Source organism: Hibiscus syriacus, unplaced genomic scaffold, assembly GCF_006381635.1.
Source record: "Hibiscus syriacus cultivar Baekdansim isolate YM2019G1 unplaced genomic scaffold, ASM638163v2 tig00111151_pilon, whole genome shotgun sequence".
Classification (NCBI taxonomy): domain Eukaryota; kingdom Viridiplantae; phylum Streptophyta; class Magnoliopsida; order Malvales; family Malvaceae; genus Hibiscus; species Hibiscus syriacus.
Genome location: NW_024062999.1, coordinates 993,072 through 1,015,803, shown reverse-complemented (window position 1 = coordinate 1,015,803; position 22,732 = coordinate 993,072). Strand labels below are relative to the sequence as shown.

Here is a 22,732-nt window from a genome sequence, read left to right as displayed (position 1 = left end):
ACCGTTTTTTTCGGTTCGGTTTTTTAAAGGTTTGAGTTTTTCGGTTCGGTTCGGTTCGGTTTATCGGTTTTTCAATAAAAAAATCACTTGAAACTATAATTTTTTTTATAAAAATTGCCTATTCGGTTCAATATGGAACAAATGGGTTCCATATGAAAAACCCGAACCGAACCGAATAAAAAAAAATAAAACCTTTAAACCGAACTGAAAACCGAACCGTTTAAAGTCAAACCGAATCGAACCGAACCATTTTACTCGATTCGTGTCGATTTTTCAGTTTTCTCGATTTCGTTGCTCAGTCCTAACGTAAATTACCCCCGGAAACTTTCTTTTTGAAAGGATGCATTTCTTTTAAATAATATATATATATTTTTTTATTGAAATTTTTCTTGCTGAGTTCGCCTTCCATCCATTGTAACAAACAATCATCGTAGATTGCAAAAATTTTTCTCCTATGCTGCATTTTTCTTTTTCTTTTCTCTCTCTCATGCATTATTCCTCTAAAAATGCCGATAATTTAAATGTTTGAAATTTCCCAGAAATAACGATACCTGGAGCATGAGTCCTTTTATAGTTTAAAGGGCCAAAGAAGCTAGCAGCGGTAGATCTAAGACACCTCCGTTCACACTTGACGTGACACCCAAATCATGAACCACATGAATCGATGCAGTCCTTCATACAATCGGCCGCCGTCACGACTGTGCCGTGCTTATCACCGTTACTATTATAATCGCCTTTATCCCTGCACTTGTCGTCCCTTTCTTCTTCTTCTTCTTCTTCTTTTCCTAGTCGTCTTCAATGTTAGAAAGCAGCTATCGGTGTGATTGTATTGTCCCCGTTATATATTAAAAAAATATGGTTATTCTAAAGGAAAATTAGAACGGTGGATTTTGTTAACCTTTGTATTTGCATTGAGATTATCTTTTAAAATTTGATGAAGTTGAATGTGGTTGTTTTTATTCTGCATCTATATTTAGTCATTTTTATTGTTAACAAAATGAACAGTATTGAGAAGAAAGTGAATCCTTCCCTGATAATTTAAGGGGGGAAAATTGTGAACAGGGATTCAAAATCGTGTTCGTAATGCAATGTAACGCTCGTATCGTAACACAATGCATAGAAGGAACCACATTAGTTGATGGACCGAAAGTTGTGTTACTCGAACTCGGATGTAAATGTAAAAATACGATCATGCGTCCGATATCGTTATTTTCATTCCTTCTAAGCTTCCCCGGTTTATCTATGTCTGGTTACATATTATTCAAGTAGAAGAAGAAAGTCCTAGCAACATATTTGAGACTAGCTTCCGCTTCAGACTAAATATTCCATGTCCCTTCATCCCAACTTGGATCTTCTTCTACTTCATTACTTGTGCCAGTCCCGGGAAACGGTTCTTCGAATCCTTCGTTCATCCTTTCCGGTGGAGGGCAGCCCTGATACGAGTTGTTTTCGTGACAATGCCATAAGAGTTTTTCCCAGTAAGGATCCTGCAAATTTCGACATCGACAGATCAAGTATTTCCATGAAGATGAAAATCCAAGCTTGAATAATGCGGGTGCGGGTGGGGGTGTATGTGTTTTATACCTTACAAACGATGTGTGGATTTCCGACAATGATGAGCAACGATTTGGCACGAGTGATCGCAACGTTGAACCTTTTCGGGTTACTGAGAAAACCCAGACAGTAAGTTCTATCGAAATCGTTATGTTTGACTGTCGATCTTACCGTAGATACAATAATGACCTCCCTTTCTTGGCCTTGAAATTGTTCAACACTGCCAACTTTTACGTCTACCAAGTCCCAGGTTTCGAGCACTTTCTTGATCTTGATAACCTGCTGGCGGTACGGTGTTATTACTCCGATATCCCACTCATTTAGATCGGTGCTTGCTCTTAACTTACTGATGATGTCGACGACTTTGCTTGCTTCGATTCGGTTAAACCATGATGGATTATTGCCTTCTCTCTCATCACATCCTTGAATGCCGAAGAATAGGACTGGAAATTCCTTATTTGGAAAGAAATCGACATTCGACATTATCGAGGATGAATCATCTTCTTTGCATGCAATCAACTCGCCTTTGTAGAAAAGCCTTGAAGGGAGATCTAGAATTGCCGGATGACAACGGTAATTCCTAACCAACTTCGTTACGAAATTGCTATCTTCGTTGCAGTAGGCTTCACACTCGAAAAGCCTTTCGAGATATGATTTTCCCAATCCAAGAGACTCGGCATCTTTCGAGAATACTACAGGTCCAAGCTGCTTCGGATCTCCAGCAAGGACAACAACTGTTTCCCTTCGGCTAAAGTTAGCTATAGGAACCATGCTTTCTGGTTCTGAGGCTTGGCCGGCCTCGTCAAGGAAAATGTGGGAGAAATGACCACGATTCACACCTTCGGCATAAAGTAAAGTCGAACTCGTATAAGTTGATATGATGATTCTATAACGCTTGAGAGCTTCCAGTGGTGGACACTTGAAAACGGACTGTTCGAAGAAGGTAAAGTGAATATAATCAGGTGAAACATCCTCATAGGAGCGACTAGTGGCGTTTAGCCTAAATATTTCGGTCTCTTTAACCTCCACGTTCTCGTTACTGATAAGTCTCTCTAATATATGATCTGCAGCACTATTTGAAGCTGCACATACAAGAATCCGACCATTTTTCCCTCTCGTATATATCTGTAGAATTGCTTCAACTAAAGTCTTGGTTTTACCGGTGCCAGGAGGGCCATAGATCACATAGGGAGGGGCTCCTTTGCAAGCAAGTATCATCTCGACGGAATGCATCTGTTCCTCATTCAGAGAACCGGAACAAGGCACAATCGGAGCACTTTTAACCAACATCCTTTTGGTCGATTCCGATGGAAAGAGAAGATTGTCTTGTAAAGACTGTGCTGCTTCAATAGCTTGGTACAACCTCCTCATGGTAACCCGATTATACGTAAAGTGGACATTGTATAAGTTTCTGTCCCGGTGAAGGGTGTGAAATTCGTCTGCAAATTTCAAGAGCACCTCATCAGCCTCGACACGATAGATGTAGCCCTGAAACATCCTCAAAAGGAATCCACCAAAGTTCAGATCAAAGAATGCAATAATGATAACAGTGAATACGAAAAAATTAGCATCCTAAAACAAGTTTAAACATGCATCATCAACCAAAGTTTCCCGATGGTATTGAAACGCTAAGACGAGTAAATGCTTCTCTGGATTCAATGTTTTCTGTTGGAAGAAATAGCATACCTGATATACGCGAGAATCTGAATTGTCGGAGGCAATCTTCGCAAAAATAAAATCACCATGTACGAGTGAAGGCCTCCTCTCAGCTAATCCGGGGACCTCAAGAGCTACAAATTGCCGTCCTTTCGTCCTCATCATGACACGTTCCATGTTATGAGCCCTCATTTCTTCCTGCAATGAAGTTAAAAATCAACATAAAAATGGACCACATAATATTACCATCTTCGATAGATCAACCATTAGTAGCTACCTCTAAATGCAGTTCTTCCATTACAAGCAATGTACTGAAGAAAGCAGCATAATTCTCCTTTGTCAAACCTTCTGCAAGAATATCAGGCATATGCTTATTCTCTATCGACTCCCTGATATGTTTCGGGATTGGATATTCAGCAATCTTGCATTTGTATCCTCGTTTTGTTGGCTTAGCTGGGCGAGAGGAAACAACATACTCATCAACGGCAAATTGTTTTCTTCTTCTTGGGGCTCTCCTATAAGGCATGGTAGAAGCCAGAGACTGGGAGATGTTATCTTCAGCCAATAGAAAGACTACTCGTTCAATCCTATTATCGTCTACATCAAAGTGTACTACAGTTGTGTGCAAACCCATGTCATTCGGTTTGCAAGAGAGCCAAATGGTAAGAGTCTGTCGGGATTGAAGTACTCTGTCCTCGAGAGAGTATCCCTCTAAGAACCCTTGCCTATTTTCTGACTTCGAATCGGCTGAAGGTGGTTCCATTAGAGACAAAGTAAACGAATCTGCCGGATTTGAGCAGAATATCCTCACTCCCCATATTTCTACTGGCTCATCAGTGGTGTTCTCTAATGCAATCGGCCACTTCGAAGTTTGTCCAACAAGAACGGATTGAGGCTTCCCTTGATTGAAAGGAAAGGGAACTGAGATAATAACCGGTCCCCCTTCATTTATGTCATAACTTTGCACAGACTTATCATCGGCAAAATCAATAAATCCGATCTCCCCTTTATCACTTATGACCGAGCATTCATCATCCCAACCATCATTCCAACCTGAACTCATCGCTAATGGATTTTGATCCTAGCAAAGATGATGAAAGTATCAAACACATCACATTGTAAACCTCATTACCATAACAAAAATCTCTAGACACACAAGATTACAACATCCATATTCCAATTAATCATAACCCTGGCCTTAGTACCCTAAACAACGAAGATCATTATCTATCACGCAAGACTACCGACATTACTTTTGGCTACAAACATTAATCTGCAGCCCTTGAAAGGAAACATAATTCGCCCAATGAAACACGATATCGCATTGTAGGCCCATAAACAAAAACTACTAAAGCAAATGGGAAGATCTATATATATAATCGTATATACAAACCTGATTTAAGAAACATTTGCAGCAATTCCTACATTGTAAAACTAATTCAAGTAAGGTATTTAGTATTTACAATTCTTTCATGAATCATGAAAAACGATCAAACAAGCATAATGTTACAGATACTATTCCAAGTTTCACACAGTATATATAATCCATCAATGCTACAAGATGTTCTAAAAGGGGAAATTAGAAGTCATACCAAGCAGGAATAATGTTTTTTATACAAATTAAAAAAAATTAAAAATTCTACACAAAATTCCATCGTCGACAAAGCAAAATGGTCATAATCATAAATATAACAAAATTAAACATGGAAGAATTCATATCTAAAATAAAACAAAAGGGAATGAGAAGTAGTGAAGTACACACCTTTGATTGAAGAAACAGCAAAGTTGAAACAAAAAGTAACGAAATTTGGGAACTTTATGTCAAAGAAAAAATACACCCAGTTTACTAAACAAGCAATCTACGCTGAAGAACACTTAATAGTGGGAGTTTTAAGTGAGAATTTGCTGCTCTCTAGATTTCAGAAGAAGAAGAGTGTGCAAGTGAAAACTGATGGGAAAATATGAAAAGAAATTTCGTTTATAATATCAGAAGACTTTTGCTTTTCCGATTGCTACTACTTCGAAACGAAGTTATTGTAAAAAGAAGGCTTAATGTCAAAATAAACGTCACTTATTTAGTACTCTAGCTATTAACGGCGTTAATTATCCCAATATGAGTGATACGTGTCACAATGATTTTAATTTTTTTTTTAAAAAAAATATTATTATATTTATAAAAAATCTACTTTTTCTTAAATTATAAAAACACTCCAAAATATTTAAAATCTCCAAAACCTACTTTCCAGCCACGACCACCGTCGCCGACATAGTCTCTGTCATCCTCTTAATCATGTGTAGCAGTAATTACTGTCGATTGGCCGTCGAAATCATATGAGATCGCGATTTTCATTCTAGGATTCGTAAGTTATAAAACGTCGATTCATCATCGATTAGTCATGATTTTATAGGGGTTGTGGTCGTTGAAGGGAGATGAAGTCGGGTGGAGTTTTGTCGATGGCAAAGGGCGACGATCGACGTAGTTTTAAGAATTGAAATGAATATTTTCAAAAAATTTTGAATTATTTCAAGATGTTTATGTTTTTCTTTAAAAACACGTATAATTTAATCTTTTTTAATTTTAAATAAAAGATTTAAAATCATCAATTTTTGATACGTGTCACTTAACAGAGAAGTTAACGTCGCTGACGGTTCAGGCATTTAAATGGATAACGTTTATAAAATTAAACACTTAAATAAATTAAAAAATAGTTTAAGTACCTATTCGAGATCCTGATTATAATTTGATAGCTTATTTTGATATTAAACCTAAAAAAATTAAAAGGGGAAAGAGGTTGTATCACATGAAAACTGTGGCCTCTTGATGAGACTATCGGGTAAACTGGTTAAGTTTAACCTATTAGTCTTGTAAGAAAATGGGTCGGACCCATACATTGTGAAAGTCCAAATAGATTAAGATGGTGTTTGTTTTTGCAGAAGTAAAATGTTTATAGTTTACAGTCTGCAAGAAGAAAACTATTTACTTTTTAACTTCTGCAGACTGTTAAAATAAACTAAAATATAAATAAATTGATTTTTTAAACTTAAAAGAGTTTTGCAATACTGATATTTAAATAAATTTAGTTTTACAATACTGAAATTTAAATAATTCATACAATTACAATAATAATTTTTTTAGAAAAACAAACACCACCTTATTAATTCTATTATAATGATCACATGTATTATTAGTTTTATAAGTTATATAAAAAATATTAAATTTTGAATTTTATTATCATATGGCGCAACAACATTAATTATCATTAAACTATTATTAATCAATGAATCATACACCTCTCTTTTTTTTAACATTAATTATCATTAAACTATTATTAAATATATAATTATGTAATACTTTTAATTTTTTTAAATATATATTCATAATTTATTTTTTATAATTATATGATATTTTTAGAAAATATTTTTTAATTTATCAAATTATTTTATGATTATTTTTTATTTAATTGTGATTATATTTTAAAATTTTAAAAACATAATTTATAATTTTTTATATTTTAAAATCTTAATTATCAAACAATGAAATCATTTTCTATTAAGCAATGTGGTTTAAAAACTTACATTTCGTATAAAAAGTTTAAATATAATTTAAAAATAACAAATCCAAAAAAATATTATATTTAAACTTAAATCAAAATAATTAAAATAAATATAAAATTTTAATAATATATAAAATAATTTATATGATATAAAATTAAATATCTATAATATAATATTAAAAAATTAATATTTAATTTATTTAAAAACTTAATATTAAAATTAATATCTATAATATAAAATTAAATATAAAATCTCTTTGAAGAGGTTTGAAGACCTTTGAAGACATGGTTTGAAGACATAAAACCATGTCTGCACCAAGAATAGCTCGTGCAGACGTTAGAAGAGCTTCTGTCTTCTAAAAAACAAACGGTCTGCGAAGCCCAATGTCTGCGCGTGGTCTGTGCGGCGCAGACATAAGAGCTTTGCAGATCTTACACAGTAAAAGCAAACACTACCTAAGACACGTCAGATTCCAAAAGAGATTGCTGACAAATGATGACGTGGTAAAGATGATTGAGCTCTAGATCTTTTGGTAAATCACATGAGACTGTGAGAGGTCTAATCGAGGACGGAGATATTATTTTTGGATGACATCTTTTCTTTTTGAAAAAAAACGAACTTCATTAAAAAAACCTTCCTAATCCACACAAATGTTGTACCTACGAGGGGGAAAGAGTGCCCAATTATATAGATAAAATAAGAGAAATGTAAAACTTAGGATAAGCCTGAAAACGTTCCTTTGTCGGTCAAAGATGACACGCCAAGGTAGATAAATCTTCCTCTTCACGGAGCAGCTTATTCACCAAAATAGCACAATCAAACTAGAAATGGGCATTCTCTCATTCGTTGTCAATAGCCAGGTCACCATCACCGCGCATAGCCTGTGCTAGACCACCCAAGATCTTACCCTCGTGGTCATGAGCAACAACCCCAACAGCAGCATAACCAGAACCACTGTCAAATGAACCATCCAAATTAATCTTCACCACACCATGAATAGTATGGCACTGACTGAAAGAGGATGCAGCCGACATCAATTCATCCAAACTAGCAACCCCAGAAAGTCACGATGAATAACCTGGGCAATAGCGACGAGATTCCAAGCAGGTTGCAACATGTCATCATGAACAAACGAGATACAACTGTTCCACAAGTTCAAAAGATGTGTAATCAAGCTAGCAAATTGCTCAAAGCTTAACATAAGCAAACAATCCTCAAACCACAACAGTGGATCATCCACAGTGTTAAGGAATATCCGAGCTGAAAATCCAGCAAGTCGGACAACGGGATTTCTTCGAATGTATAACACTTGTCCCATTGGTTAAGGGAATGTCATAAAATGATTTGATCTAAAATTTATGATGGCATAATCACCTCTCGATTTTGTTCAATAACGAAGTCATTTCAAACGCTTCTATTATTGGGATAGAGAGAGCTCATTTTCCTTTTTGGAAGAACTTGTCTGATAGGTGAAATCATATCCTCTTCCCCTTCCTTTTCTTTTTTTCATTCTCATCTTTCCTTGTATGCTTTCTTCTCTCTAATAGAGAAATATTGGTCATCGGTCGCTATTTCATTTGCATGATTCTTCACTCAAACTAAAAAGAATGAAGCGTCAATCACTGACGAGATAAACTTGTTCCATCAACAAAGAGTAAGAAATTTAGTTCGATTAATTTTTTACTGTACAAATTCTTTTATAATCAAATAATTATGTCTATAAATAAACAGAAGACCCTGGCAGTCACTCTAATTCAAGTAAACATAGAGGGAGACTGTTTAGGCACATTGCTCAGTACATTTCTTCTCTTAAACTGTCGGTGGCTGTCGCAAGCAACTTCTTTTGGCCTGGATATGATTTATACGTGCAGAGCAAGCCATTGGGAAGGAGTAAAGTAAAAGAGACTTTTCCCTTGCAAATATGGATTAAAACAAGGCAGGAATCAAGGCTACTTTCCTCGTATGTTAAACATTAATCAATTGTTTTGCAGTAAAGCTCAAAATACTAAAACAATCCATTTCAATACATACAGGGATCTTGTAAATAATATTTTACTTAAGTTACAGATCCTTCCCACAACCCTGCAAACCACCCTTAATAAAAAATATATGGTGGAACACCTCACTCACAAACCCTTTTTTTTCTGTCAAAAGCATGAAAAACCAATAGAATCAAATCAAAAGACTAAAAAAAAGCAGCCCACACATTTCAGTTTTAACTGTTAATTGTTAGACAAAATCAGACATCCTCCTCCTATGATGGCCAAGTTTAACTCTTAGGTTTGGATCAGATGATGTGACAACCTTGCTTCTTGGCGACGAAGTCGGCTTAAAGGGTGCCGAGCCGTTGCATTTCGGACTCTCTATGGCTTGACCATTCATGTCTTTGAACCTGGAACTCTTCGTTGAGTGTCGTAAAAGCGATCGAAAACGATTGTCCGAAAAGCTAAGGGATTGAAAACCCGGGACCCGCGTTGAACTTCTGGTTCCTGGTCTCAAGGTTCTTGCCCTTGTGATGATATCTCTTTCCGCTGCGATTTGCCTTTCTCGACTAGCCACGGTAGACGTCATGAACCGAGGGAGGGACCGATGAATACTTTGTTGAATTGGTTTCTTAGTTACTCTAGGTGTTTCAACAACTTGAATTTTTGCATCTTGATCGTTTTCGGGATTTTTTTCCACACTCTTGTCTGGTATCCCATAAGCAGTTGCATAAAGTTTTCGGTTTTCGCTTAGTAAGAAATCAGCCTTAATTATTTGATTTGCGAGTTTTCGCCATTCTTCTTTGGCTTCCCTCATGTTCTCTTCGAGCTCCGATATCCTTTTTTCTCTTAGCTTCTTCAAGTCCTAAACGATCATGGTTTTATCAGTAACAATCAAAAGAATGTACTAACAAAAAGCTTGCAAACCCTGTATGATACCTTTGGTAGTCTTCTGTTGGAATCAACTGCTTTGGCCCTCTTTGCAAAGCTTAAAGAACAGATGGTTTCCTCGAGGTCGTCATGACACGGATTTATGTGAATGAGCATCAAAACTTTCGAACCGACACCTAAATGAATCGGATATACGAGTTACAAAGTTTTTCAACATAACTTCAAACTGTAAAAACCCTTATAATACTATACCAATGCAAAGTTTCTAAAGCATTGAAAATCCCCACAATGGAAGGCAAGGCATGTGATAATTTTACCTAGGGAATCTTTGAGGATTTGAGTTAACTTGCTATTTCTGCAACCAAAAGGAAATAAAATATCATGGGAAATGGAAGCATATTTCTATATTTTAAGGCATCTAAGTAGTTCTTACAAACATTCCAAGAACATGACCGGATTCAAAACCGAGAACTTGCCTGTAAGGCACATGTCCCCTCTTCCTTCTTAGAGCTGCAATAACATCACCTAAAGCAGAAAGTGAAAGATTTATGGCTCTTCCTTCATCAAGGGTATGTCCGGTGGCTCCGGTTTTGAGTAATCGTTAACTCCCTCCGAGATCAACCATCCATAATTTGTTTACTTTCGGTTTAGCATCCGGAGTATCTCCACGTCGAGAAATGACAATCCTTATTAGCTCACCACTCCTTTATCAGATTGTAAAGCGTCCGTTCGACAAAGATAATGAATTTTATGAAGTTCACTAGATTGTTTTGATAATTGGGAGGTTTCATTCTCTTTGTATCTTTGAGTTTAATATTTTTATTTTACGTATGAGTTTTTGGTGACTACTGTCTCTAATTTTCTCTTTAGATACGTAGTAATTTTGATTCTTCCATTTTTATTAATGAACTTCAGTTGTTATTGTTAAAAAAAATCTGAATAAATATTACCTATAAAAACAATATATTGCAACGTTTTAGATTATTAAATAAATATATTGTTGTCTTTACTGCTAAACAAATTCCCTACCTTAGTCAAACAATTAGTTCGTCTTTGGATCTTTGATCCTATTACACAATTTAATTTTTTTTATAGTTTTACATAGATTTAAGATCGTTTGATGGGTGAAAACAGATGATTGAGATTAAAAATAGGAGTGAAGATATTTATTGGGGGAAAAATAAAGAGTCAATCTCAACCATCTATTTTCACTCCTCCAACAAGTTTTTTCATGTATCAATTCATGTGATGTGTGTTCTGCCCACTTTAAAGAAAAAGAACTAAGTAAAAGAAAAAGCAAACGATGCTAACAATATAACTAATTCCCACTTATACATAAATACCGTATGTTTTATCCTTATTATGGGCTTGAAAGTGTTGAAAACATTTTGATATTTCGATATAACAAATTAAGTTAAATGAATTTTAAGATTTTCTAAAATGATTTTCTAAGTATATTCGATATAATTATTCGAATATCAAAACATTACTCAAAATATTTCAAAAATCATTTTTAATCCTTACTTAAGTGTAAAATTAAGTTTTAATCTTAAAACAATTTCAAAATAATCTTTCAAAGTATTTCGAACCATTTCAAAGCCAAAATTTCCAGATTGCTCAGAGGGAACCGATTCCCCCCCATAGGGGGTACCGATTCCCCCCTGAATGGTTTGACTCCGAGATTTCCAGAATGCTCGGAGGGAACCGATTCCCCCATAGGGGGTACCGATTCCCCCTGTTCAACGGTCGAAATATTTGAATTTTTCACTTAGGGAACCGATTCCCTATGAGGAGGAACTGATTCCCCCCACGCTCTAAGCTGTTTTATTAATTGTTTTCACACTAAAACGCTATATTATCTTCATTAATTATCCCCAACGTTCAGAAGTGATTGAAGGTGTATTTAAACAAGTTCTGAAGCCCTTGATCAACAAGAAATTATAGAGAAACAAGAGAGAAAGCATCAAACACAAAGTTTGTGCAATTCAAGCCAATTTTCATTCAATATTCATTTTGCTTTCAAAGAACACTTATTGTGCTCATTTGTAATTTTCTTTGAGTGTTCTTTTCTTGTTCTAGAATTGTGCAAACATCTTACCTTGTGAGGTTTTCTTGTAAGTTTGTAAATTTGTAATCTTCTCTTTGGGAAAAAGAGTGTTCTCAAGAGTTGGGGTATACTCTTGAGGGAATTGTAAGGTTATCTCTTTGGCCTCAAAAGAAAGAACAAATTAGTGAATTTGTTGGAAAATCCTTAGTGTGGATAGCTAAGGTAGTGGACGTAGACTTTGTTTGAGAAAGTTGAACCACTGTAAATCGCTGTGCAATTACTTTCAATTTTCTGCAAAAGCTTCCACAAAAATTTTAATTGCCAATTCACCCCCCTCTTGGCCGATTCCGTCAATCGATTAACTCAACAATTGGTATCAGAGCCTAACTCATTTGAAGGTTTAATCGCCTCTTGAGTCGATTCGGGAAGAGTTACATCGATTATTAAAGTCATCAATGGCCTCCGCTTCAAACTTCGACTCCGGTCTCGATTCGATGCCCGTCAACAAGCCTCCTTTCTTCAATGGAGCTAACTATGCCTATTGGAAGAATAGAATGATGTACTTCATTCAAACAAGTGACATGGGAGCATGGAATGCTGTAGAAGAAGGATACATCAAACCTCTCACTCATCCAAGGTTGTGGAGTGAAGGAGAGACAAGAATGTTCCAGCTCAACTCCAAAGCCATCCATATTATTTTTTGTGCTCTTGGACCAGATGAATATGGAAGAGTTTCATCGTGTACAACCGCCAAAGAAATATGGGACAAACTTCAAGTCACACATGAAGGTACAAATGAGGTAAAGAAATCAAAAATTAGTATTCTAACGCATAGCTATGAAAATTTCAGGATGAAACCAAATGAAGACATCAAAGCTATGACGGATAGATTTTCAACGATTGTCAATGGTCTCAAATCATATGGAGAGATCATCTCAAATGAAAAGCTTGTGAGGAAGTTAGTCTACTCCCTCCCAAAATCATGGCAATCAAAGAAGACGGCAATCATCGAGTCTAAGGACCTATCGTCCTTAACTCTTGAAGAACTTATCGGTTCACTCCTCACTCATGAGATGATGCTTGAAGATGAGGTGGACCTTGATAAAGTTGAAGAGACACCAAAGGAAAAGGAGAAGAAGAAAAATATTGGAGTTGCTCTCAAATCCACAAAAGATGAGAGTGATTCTAATAATGATGATGATGATGAGGAAATGGCATTGTTTGCCAAACGGTTTAGAAAAATGATGAGACCTTACCAAGGAAGAAAATTCAAACGAAACGAAGGCCTCAAAAATGAACCAAAAGAGAAGGACCCAATCATTTGCTATGAATGCAAAAAGCTGGGGCATGTCAAATATGATTGCCCACAATTGAAGAAAAAGGGTCAATCAAAGAATAAGCACAAGGCTCATGTGGCTACATGGAGCGATGAAGAAAGTTCCGATGAAGAGGAACAAGAAGTAGTAAACTTGTGCTTGATGGCATTCGGGGAAGATTCTAAGGTAACCTCTAACTCATCCGATTTTGATGATTTATCTTATGATGAGTTATTTGAGGAGTACAATGGGTTGGCTTCGGATTATGAGAAATTGTTTTTAAAATATAAAAATTATGTTTCAAAATTGAAAAATGAAAACAAACTCATATCCAAAACCAACAACGATCTTGAAAGTAAAATCAAAGATTTGCAAATCAAACTAGAAGAGTTTGAAAAGAAAAATTTAGATTTGCAAAATTTACTTTCAAAGATCAATGATGATCATCAAAAGAAAATTGATGATCTTAAAACTTCTTTTGATAAAGTTGGAACAAAACATTTTGAAAGAGGTGGAAATTCAAAATCCAACTTTGTTAGAAAAAGTTTTAGAAACTACAATCATAGAGGTCCCCAAAGAACATCTAATGGAAAAATCATTAGAAGTATGTGGGTTCCTAAAGAACTCATTACTACTAAAGATAAAAATATCCTACACAAATGGATACCTAAGGGGACTAGGATTTTGGAAACTGATGAATATGGACCCAAAAGAATTTGGGTACCAAAAATCAAAAATTAATCTATGTTTGTAGGGAAAGGAGCATTGCTACAAGGCACGGGAAACAAATTCAAACTCATGGTACCTTGATAGTGGATGCTCAAGACATATGACCGGAGACAAAAGCCGGTTCATTGAGCTTAACGCCAAAAATGGAGGAGAAGTGACTTTTGGAGACAATTCAAAAGGTCACATTGAAGGTATTGGTACAATAGGTAATACCTCTTCCATACAAATTAAGAATGTTTTATATGTGAATGGATTAAAGCATAATCTTTTGAGTATTAGTCAATTATGTGATAAAGGATTCAATGTCTTGTTTGAAATTAATGGTTGTAAAGTTATTGACATTGCATCTAATCGGATTATGCTTATTGGTCATAGAATAGGAAACATTTACATGGTGCATTTAGATTCTATTGATATGACTAATTTATGCCTAGTTGCTAAGGATGAGCATGATAGTTGGTTATGGCATAAGAGACTAGGTCATGCTAGTATGAGTGTTTTGCAACGGTTAATTCAAGGAGACTTAGTAAGAGGGTTGCCTAAGCTTAAATTTGATAATGATAAAATCTGTGATGCTTGTGCTAAAGGAAAACAAAAACGAGTTTCTTTTAAATATATTAATGATGTATCAACTAGTAGAGTATTACAATTGATCCATTTAGATCTTTTTGGGCCAACTAGAACTACTAGCTTGGGAGGAAAACAATATGCATTTGTCTTGGTAGATGACTATTCTAGATACACTTGGGTTCTATTCTTAAGTACTAAAGATGAAGCATTAGAAAATTTCATCACATTTTCAAAAATAATCCAAAATGAAAAAGGTTACTCTATCACTAGTGTTAGAAGTGATCATGGAACTGAATTTGAAAATCTTGGATTCATTGAGTTTTGTAATTCTAATGGTATTAGCCATAATTTTTCAGCACCTAGAACCCCTCAACAAAATGGAGTTGTTGAGAGGAAAAATCGAACTTTAGAAGAAATGGCTAGAACCATGCTTTGTGAAAATAATTTGCCAAAATATTTTTGGGCGGAAGCCACAAATACCGCTTGTTATGTTGTAAATCGAGTAATGATTAGGTCAATTTTAAAGAAAACTCCATATGAAATTCTCAAAAATAAAAAGCCTAACATTAGCTATTTTCATCCTTTTGGATGTAAATGTTTTGTTTTAAACAACGGTAAAGAAAATCTTGGCAAATTTGATGCTAAAAGTGATGAAGGAATTTTTCTGGGTTATTCCTTAAATTCTAAAGCTTATCGTGTATTTAATAAAAGAACTTTAGTTGTATAAGAGTCTATACATGTTGTTTTCGATGATAATCCCCTTCTGAGGAAGGATTCTTCTGTTAATGATGATGTTGGTATTGTACAAGCAAATGACGTTAGACATGACGTTGGAGAATCATCATCAAAGGAAGAAACAAAAGATGAGGAAACTCATGATCCCCTCGAGAATCCAACCATTGAAGAAAGGGAAGTATCTTTTCCAAGAGAGTACAACTATGTCAAGGATGGTGAAATTATAGGTGATCCATCAAAAGGGGTAACTACTCGATCTTCTCTTAGAAATATATGTAATTATGTTGCATTTATTTCATGCATAGAGTCTAAGAACATCAAAGAAGCATTAAAAGATGAACATTGGATTATGGCTATGCAAGAAGAATTAAATCAATTTGAGAGAAGTAAAGTATGGACATTAGTTGAAAGGCCTAGTAATAAATCTACTGTAGGTACTAGATGGGTTTTTAGAAATAAACTTGATGAAAGTGGTATTATAGTGAGGAACAAGGCTAGACTTGTTGCTCAAGGCTATACTCAAGAAGAAGGCATAGACTATGATGAAACATACGCTCCTGTAGCTAGGATGGAAGCAATTAGAATGTTATTAGCATTTGCATGTTTCAATGAATTTAAATTATATCAAATGGATGTTAAAAGTGCATTTTTAAATGGTTTTATAAAAGAAGAAGTGTACGTGGAACAACCTCCAGGTTTTGAAGATTCAAATTTTCCGGATCATGTTTTAAAATTGACAAAAGCTCTTTATGGTTTAAAACAAGCTCCTAGAGCTTGGTATGAAAGATTGTCAAATTTTTTAATTGAAAAAGGTTTTTTAAAAGGAAAGGTTGACACTACATTGTTTTTAAAGAGAAAAGGTAAAGATTTATTAGTAGTTCAAATTTATGTTGATGATATAATATTTGGTTCTACTAATGATGTTCTTTGCCAAGAATTTTCTAAGCTAATGCAAAGTGAGTTTGAGATGAGCATGATGGGGGAGCTCTAATTTTTCTTGGGACTCCAAATCAAGCAAAGAAAAGATGGCATCTTCATTAATCAAGCTAAGTACATCAAAGATATGCTCAAGAAGTTTGGACTGGAAAATGGGAAACCTCATAACACTCCAATGAGCTCTTCAACAAAGCTTGACTTAGATGAAGGAGGTAAATGTATAGATGTTAAATTATATAGGTCAATGATTGGCTCTTTGCTTTATCTAACCGCAAGTAGACCGGATATTATGTTTAGTGTTTGCTTGTGTGCTAGGTTTCAATCATGTCCTAAAGAATCACATTTACTAGCTGTTAAGAGAATCTTTAGATACCTTAAGGACACTCCTAGTTTAGGATTTTGGTATCCTAGAGACTCTACCTTTAGCTTGCATGCTTTTTCTGATGCGGATTATGGAGGATGCAAATTAGATAGGAAAAGCACCTCCGGTACTTGCCAATTCCTTGGAAATATGTTGATTTCTTGGTTTTCAAAGAAACAAAATTGTGTTGCATTATCTACCACTGAAGCCGAATACATTTCAGCTGGTAGTTGTTGTGCACAAGTTTTATGGATGAAACAACAACTTTTTGATTATGGAATTGAAGTAGGTACTATTCCTATCAAGTGTGACAATACTAGTGCTATTTGTCTCACTAAAAATCCCATCCAACACTCTAGAACTAAACACATTGAAATAAGACATCACTTCATTAGAGACCATGTCACTAAGGAAGATGTAGTTCTAGAATTTGTTGATACTTTGCACCAATTAGCGGATATCTTTACAAAACCCTTAGATAAGGAAAGATTTTGGACACTTAGGAGAGAATTAGGTTTAACTGACCTATCTTCACTTAGTGTTTAAAATAATTTTAGCATTTTTAATAAATCTTGAAAAATGCTTATAATAATATTTTTTGATTGCATTCTTGCTATTAGTTAGGGGGAGTTTATGATTCTTAGTGAAAATTAATTTTATGTTAAAAAAAACGATTAAAGATTAATTTAATTGTTTGAACATAATTATTTTTCAATATATGAGTTGCCAATACCACTAAAGAAGATTAATTTAGCATTTTGGATGTTTAAAATCGGATTTTAGCATTTTTGTGCAGAGGGAATCGATCCCCCCATAAGGGAACCGATTCCCCCTTTGAAGGGGAACCGATTCCCCCCACAGGGGAATCGATACCCCCCTGGGGTTCTGTTAAATCGGGCAGAACACCCCCAAAAACCCCAAAACCCTCATTTTTCTTCTTTTTCCACTGTTTTTCACCTCTAAATCTCTCAAATCTCCATTTTTGCCTCAAATCAACGATATTAATTGGAATTCATCTTCTAAACCTGTTGGAATCATTAAAAACGTGCAAACAACTTCTAAATCTCCTCAATCTTCATCTTTCAAGGTAAATTTTTCTAAACTCTCTATTTCATTTTTTTTAACATAGGATTAGTTTTAATTAGTTCTAGGTTGAAATAGTGATCGGGCATTGATTATTTAGTGATTAGAAACTAGATGTTACAACTAATTTCATCAAAAACACAAGAATTTTTCAAATTTTTAAATTTTCGAAATAAAAAAAATGTGTTAATTTTCAAATTATTGTGTTTTGATTAAATTATGTTGTTGTTATGAAAACTATACATATATTGTTTCTCAAAACCATATTTTTCAAAAGTTTTTCAAAAACTTTACCCATTAGGATTGATTTAGAGAACCTTGAAATATTGAGGACTCAATTGAGTTTTGGGATTAATTGAATTGCATACATTTGTTTTTAAAATTGCAGGTTATCAATTCTATTCCGATTTCCTAAACCATGTCCAATCCTAAACGTGCTAGGTCTTCATCTAGTCGTTCTAGTCGTCAACCAAATCCTCCTCCTATTCCTCAAAATCCTATTCCAAATATTGATCCTAACTTGACAATCCAAAATTCTTGTTTCAATCAACCGGGTCCTAAAGATTATCGTTATTGGTTTTACCAATATTTTGACTCGTATAAGATTAGGGAAGAACGTATCCCATCTCTTTAAACTATGGTTGATATTAACTTTAAATATCTCCCTATCTTGCACGAATGGAAATTTGATAAACTTTTCGAACTTGAACCCATTGTCTATCATCAACTTGTTCGTATCTTCTACTGTAATGCCGTTTGTATCAAAAATCGTGACAAAACCAAAACCATAGGAGTGCGTTCCTACCTCCTAGGTCAATATTTCCATCTTGATCCGGATTACATAGCCAATGCCTTTGGCTTGGATAATGAAGGTTTATCAAACGAAAAACAAGTTTTAGGCTCACGATATAAACGGAATGATAGTGCAAGTGTTTTAGATCTCCATGAGCGTTTTCTTCATCTTATGATCACTTGGTGGTTTCGACCATCCGGGGGTCGTTATTCTACTCTTAGAGCTTTAGACCTTTGGTGGTTGCATTGTTTTGAAAACAATATAAAAATAAACCTTTCCGAGATTATCTTTGCTGAGATCGTTGAAACCGTTAACTTAGTGCCAAATAAGAAACTCTGTTCTTCACTAGTTTACGGTTGTATCCTTAGTAATCTCTTTTCTAAAGCCGAGCTTCGAGTTGGTCTAGATGCCGCTTTTCCTCTTAAGAAACAAATCAATCTACTTTCTTTAACAAGAGCGGGATGGGTCAAAAATAAGGAAACCGGTGCATGGGTTCGATCTTCTGCAAATACTCCGGGAGCAAGTTCTTCACAAGCTCCACCCGAAGCTGACGAAGATCCCGAGTTTGAACAATTAATGAGGGATATTGATGAAGCTGAAGAAGAACCTGAACAACCCGAGGAGCACGCACAACAATCGACTCAAATGTCTCCATATTTTCAATCCTTTATGGAGACATTTGATTTCCGTTATGCGACAATGGATTCATGCTTTTCCTCTATAGAGTCTCATTTATCCACAATGGGAGCTCAACAATTACAGATTCTTCAGGAGATGCGTGCAAACAATGAAGCAACCAATGCTCGTATTAATGAACTAACTCATGAAATGGCTGCTATGCGAGCCCGTTTTCCTCCTATCGATCCGGATGCTTGATTTTGTGTTTAGCTTTAAAACTTTGAACAAAATGAATATTGTTTCAACATTTTGAATTGTTTGATTTTGTGGATTGTTGGATTTTGGATTTATGGATGGTGTGAACTTATATGTTTGGTGTGTTTTATTCGTTATTGCATCATTTACATCATTATTAGCAATATGGCCAATTTTGCCATATCACATTGTTTATGAATATTGATTACGGAACTAATGGCTAACGTTTCTCTTAATTGTGATCTTAGCATCTTATGCATACATATACCTAATCAAATGGCTTAATATTTTTCACGTTTATTTGAATCTTTTTGATTTAACAAAAAGGGGGAGAAGGTGTTTTAAGTGTGTGTTTTTAAAATGATAAATATGGGAGAAGTGTTAAAGTAAGGGGGAGTAATTTCAAAACTTGATCAAAATCTTAAAATTACTAAAATGTTTTGTTATATCAAAAAGGGGGGAGATTGTTGAAAACATTTTGATATTTCGATATAACAAATTAAGTTAAATGAATTTTAAGATTTTCCAAAATGATTTTCTAAGTATATTCGATATAATTATTCGAATATCAAAACATTACTCAAAATATTTCAAAAATCATTTTTAATCCTTACTTAAGTGTAAAATTAAGTTTTAATCTTAAAACAATTTCAAAATAATCTTTCAAAGTATTTCGAACCATTTCAAAGCCAAAATTTCCAGATTGCTCAGAGGGAACCGATTCCCCTCTGAATGGTTTGACTCCGAGATTTCCAGAATGCTCGGAGGGAACCGATTCCCCCATAGGGGGTATCGATTCCCCCTGTTCAACGGTCGAAATATTTGAATTTTACACTTAGGGAACCGATTTCCTATGAGGAGGAACCGATTCCCCCCAGGCTCCAAGCTGTTTTATTAATTGTTTTCACACTAAAACGACTATATTATCTTCATTAATTATCCCCAACGTTCAGAAGTGATTGAAGGTGTATTTAAACAAGTTCTGAAGCCCTTGATCAACAAGAAATTATAGAGAAACAAGAGAGAAAGCATCAAACACAAAGTTTGTGCAATTCAAGCCAATTTTCATTCAATATTCATTTTGCTTTCAAAGAACACTTATTGTGCTCATTTGTAATTTTCTTTGAGTGTTCTTTTCTTGTTCTAGAATTGTGCAAACATCTTACCTTGTGAGGTTTTCTTGTAAGTTTGCAAATTTGTAATCTTCTCTTTGGGAAAAAGAGTGTTCTCAAGAGTTGGGGTATACTCTTGAGGGAATTGTAAGGTTATCTCTTTGGCCTCAAAAGAAAGAACAAATTAGTGAATTTGTTGGAAAATCCTTAGTGTGGATAGCTAAGGTAGTGGACGTAGACTTTGTTTGAGAAAGTCGAACCACTGTAAATCGTTGTGCAATTACTTTCAATTTTCTGCAAAAGCTTCCACAAAAATTTTAATTGCCAATTCACCCCCCTCTTGGCCGATTCCGTCAATCGATTAACTCAACAGAAAGCTTCTATATAGTTTTTGGTACATTAAAGTTTAGGTCGGGGTTAAGTTCCCGTCTACCCGTATAGGGTCATACGTTCTTGCGACTCAATTAAAATTTACATAAGAATTTATAAATTGCTCATAAAGAGTGACGGTGGTAAGATTCGAACTTCTGTATGTTTCTTGAAAAATTGTATAAGAAATTATTATAATGTGATGAGGTTCCCAAGATTCCTCGGTTATGTATTAAAAAAAATGCACATATAATTAGGTATGAACGCATTCAGAGTTTAGGTACTAAAATAAGCCAAAATCGATAGTTTAGGCACTGAATGCGTTAAGTTTTTAACGACGGACACTAAAATGAAATAAAAACTAAATGTTGTGTATAATTTTTAAAAAATCGAACGTTTAGATTCTAAAATAGATCAAAACTGATAGTTTAGGCATTAAATGTGTAGTTTACCCTAGATTTTTGTAGTCATGGTTTATAGTTTTGCTGCTCGTGCTCCTTATCTTGGGAAGTTCTACAGTGCGACACCCTTAATATAAAACTAAAAAAAGGTGCTACTGGTTTTGTTATTATTTAAATAACAAAACCGGTAAAAAATTATATAAAACATTATTATTTATACCTAAAACATCAATGTTTTTTAACATTTCCGATAAAGTGTCCAATAATAATAAAATCGGTAGAAAAAAATAACAAAACCGGTAAAACGTCCAATAATAACAAAATCGGTAGAAATAATAATGTTTCCAGTAACTTTTTATCGATTTTATTATTTAAATAATAAGAAAACCGATAGCGTCTTTTTTTAACCTATATTAAAACTGTCACAAGTAATCATTTCCTCATTATCGTGTGTTTTCATGAAGTTGTACACTATGTTTGTTATTCTTTTAAACATGGTATTTTATAATTTTATATTTCATAATATTATTTTCAACCTTAATTTTATATTTAGTTCATAATTTTCAATTTAATCATTTTAAATCATATTTGAGTCATATTTTTCTTATATTTATTTGGATCATATTTGAAAAATACATGTATTAAAATGACAAAAATTAAAGTATAAGGACTAAACATTGAATTTGACCCAAAGTCATAAATAGAAAAAGAGAAACCCTACCGCTTAAATCGTAACATTCGGCCAGCAATATACGCGGTGGCTTAAATCCCTAAAATCTAGGGATGGACATTAGTCGGGGATGGATCGGATTTTTTGTCCACCCGACCTGATATTAACTTAGAAACCCTTACTTGACTCGACCCGAAATAATAATAAAATATTATTTTTATTTAATAAAAACAGCGGTTTAATTGGAAAAAATTATATATAGAGGGGTATTATTTTAATTATTCCTAAATATATAAGGTAAAAAATATATATTTTTGTTGGGTCGGGTCGGATTTTTTTATCCTAAACCTGAACCCGACCCAACCCGAACATCATACTTAAAAAAATCCGACTCGACCGACTACGAAATTTTTTAAAGATCTAGGTCAAAGGAATTTAGGGTTTTCTTTAACAAGCTTCCGTTCCCTCGCTGTTCATTTGCTTGTTTCTGTGGTTTTGCTTTGCTATTTTGTTTTGGAGGTGGGTTCTGTTACCGTTACTTAAATGGGATACTTTAGAACCGCCTAAATGTTGATTCCTTCGAGCAAATATTGCTTCTTGATCATGTTTGGTGCCAAGTTTAATGGTCTTGAAGTTTGATTATGTTGTTAATTAAGTTTATTGTGATATGTTTTTAGGTCTTTCTTTTTGGGGAAAGATTGAGAAATGCTTGTGTTGTTCGAGACTCCCGCGGGCTTTGCCCTTTTCAGAGTATTGGATGAAGGGAAGCTAAATAAATCCTTTTGTGATAAGGATCAGCATAATTCATCTTGTTCATGCATGTGAGGGCAATAATGATGGTAATGCTTATGACTTCTCTTCTTCGGACTCTTCTTTCTAATATATTGGTTCTTTTTCTTTCACTTTTCGCCTATTATCATGGGGATTGAGGTCAACGATCTTGAGCTGATGAAGGGTCACCATGATGCCTGTGATTCCATGTCACCACTTCTGCACTAAAGTTTCTTAGCTTCATGGCCCATTGTTGCTGCTGCTTGAACACTGTAAACCAACTAGCCTGGAAGCGACATTCAATTCTCGGAGAGCAGAACATGCCCAT

The 22,732-nt window shown here is 34.6% G+C and overlaps 1 protein-coding gene and 1 pseudogene across 2 annotated transcripts; both read right to left on the bottom strand.

The window, feature by feature from the left end:
• Window positions 1–1,196: 1,196 nt before the first annotated feature.
• LOC120154855 (probable RNA helicase SDE3) lies at window positions 1,197–5,150 on the bottom strand. 2 transcript variants are annotated; one of them, XM_039166503.1, is made up of 5 exons: window positions 4,973–5,150; window positions 3,488–4,291; window positions 3,241–3,408; window positions 1,585–3,042; window positions 1,197–1,487 (listed from the first exon to the last, which is right to left on the bottom strand). In XM_039166503.1, exons 2-5 carry the CDS (start codon window positions 4,271–4,273, stop codon window positions 1,317–1,319), a joined length of 2,583 nt encoding a protein of 860 aa, XP_039022434.1. In that variant the 5' UTR covers window positions 4,274–4,291; window positions 4,973–5,150; the 3' UTR covers window positions 1,197–1,316. The 2 variants fall into 2 exon arrangements, with proteins under 2 accessions (XP_039022434.1, XP_039022435.1); XM_039166504.1 differs by lacking the exon at window positions 4,973–5,150 and adding an exon at window positions 4,604–4,640.
• LOC120154883 lies at window positions 5,146–22,732 on the bottom strand (annotated as a pseudogene).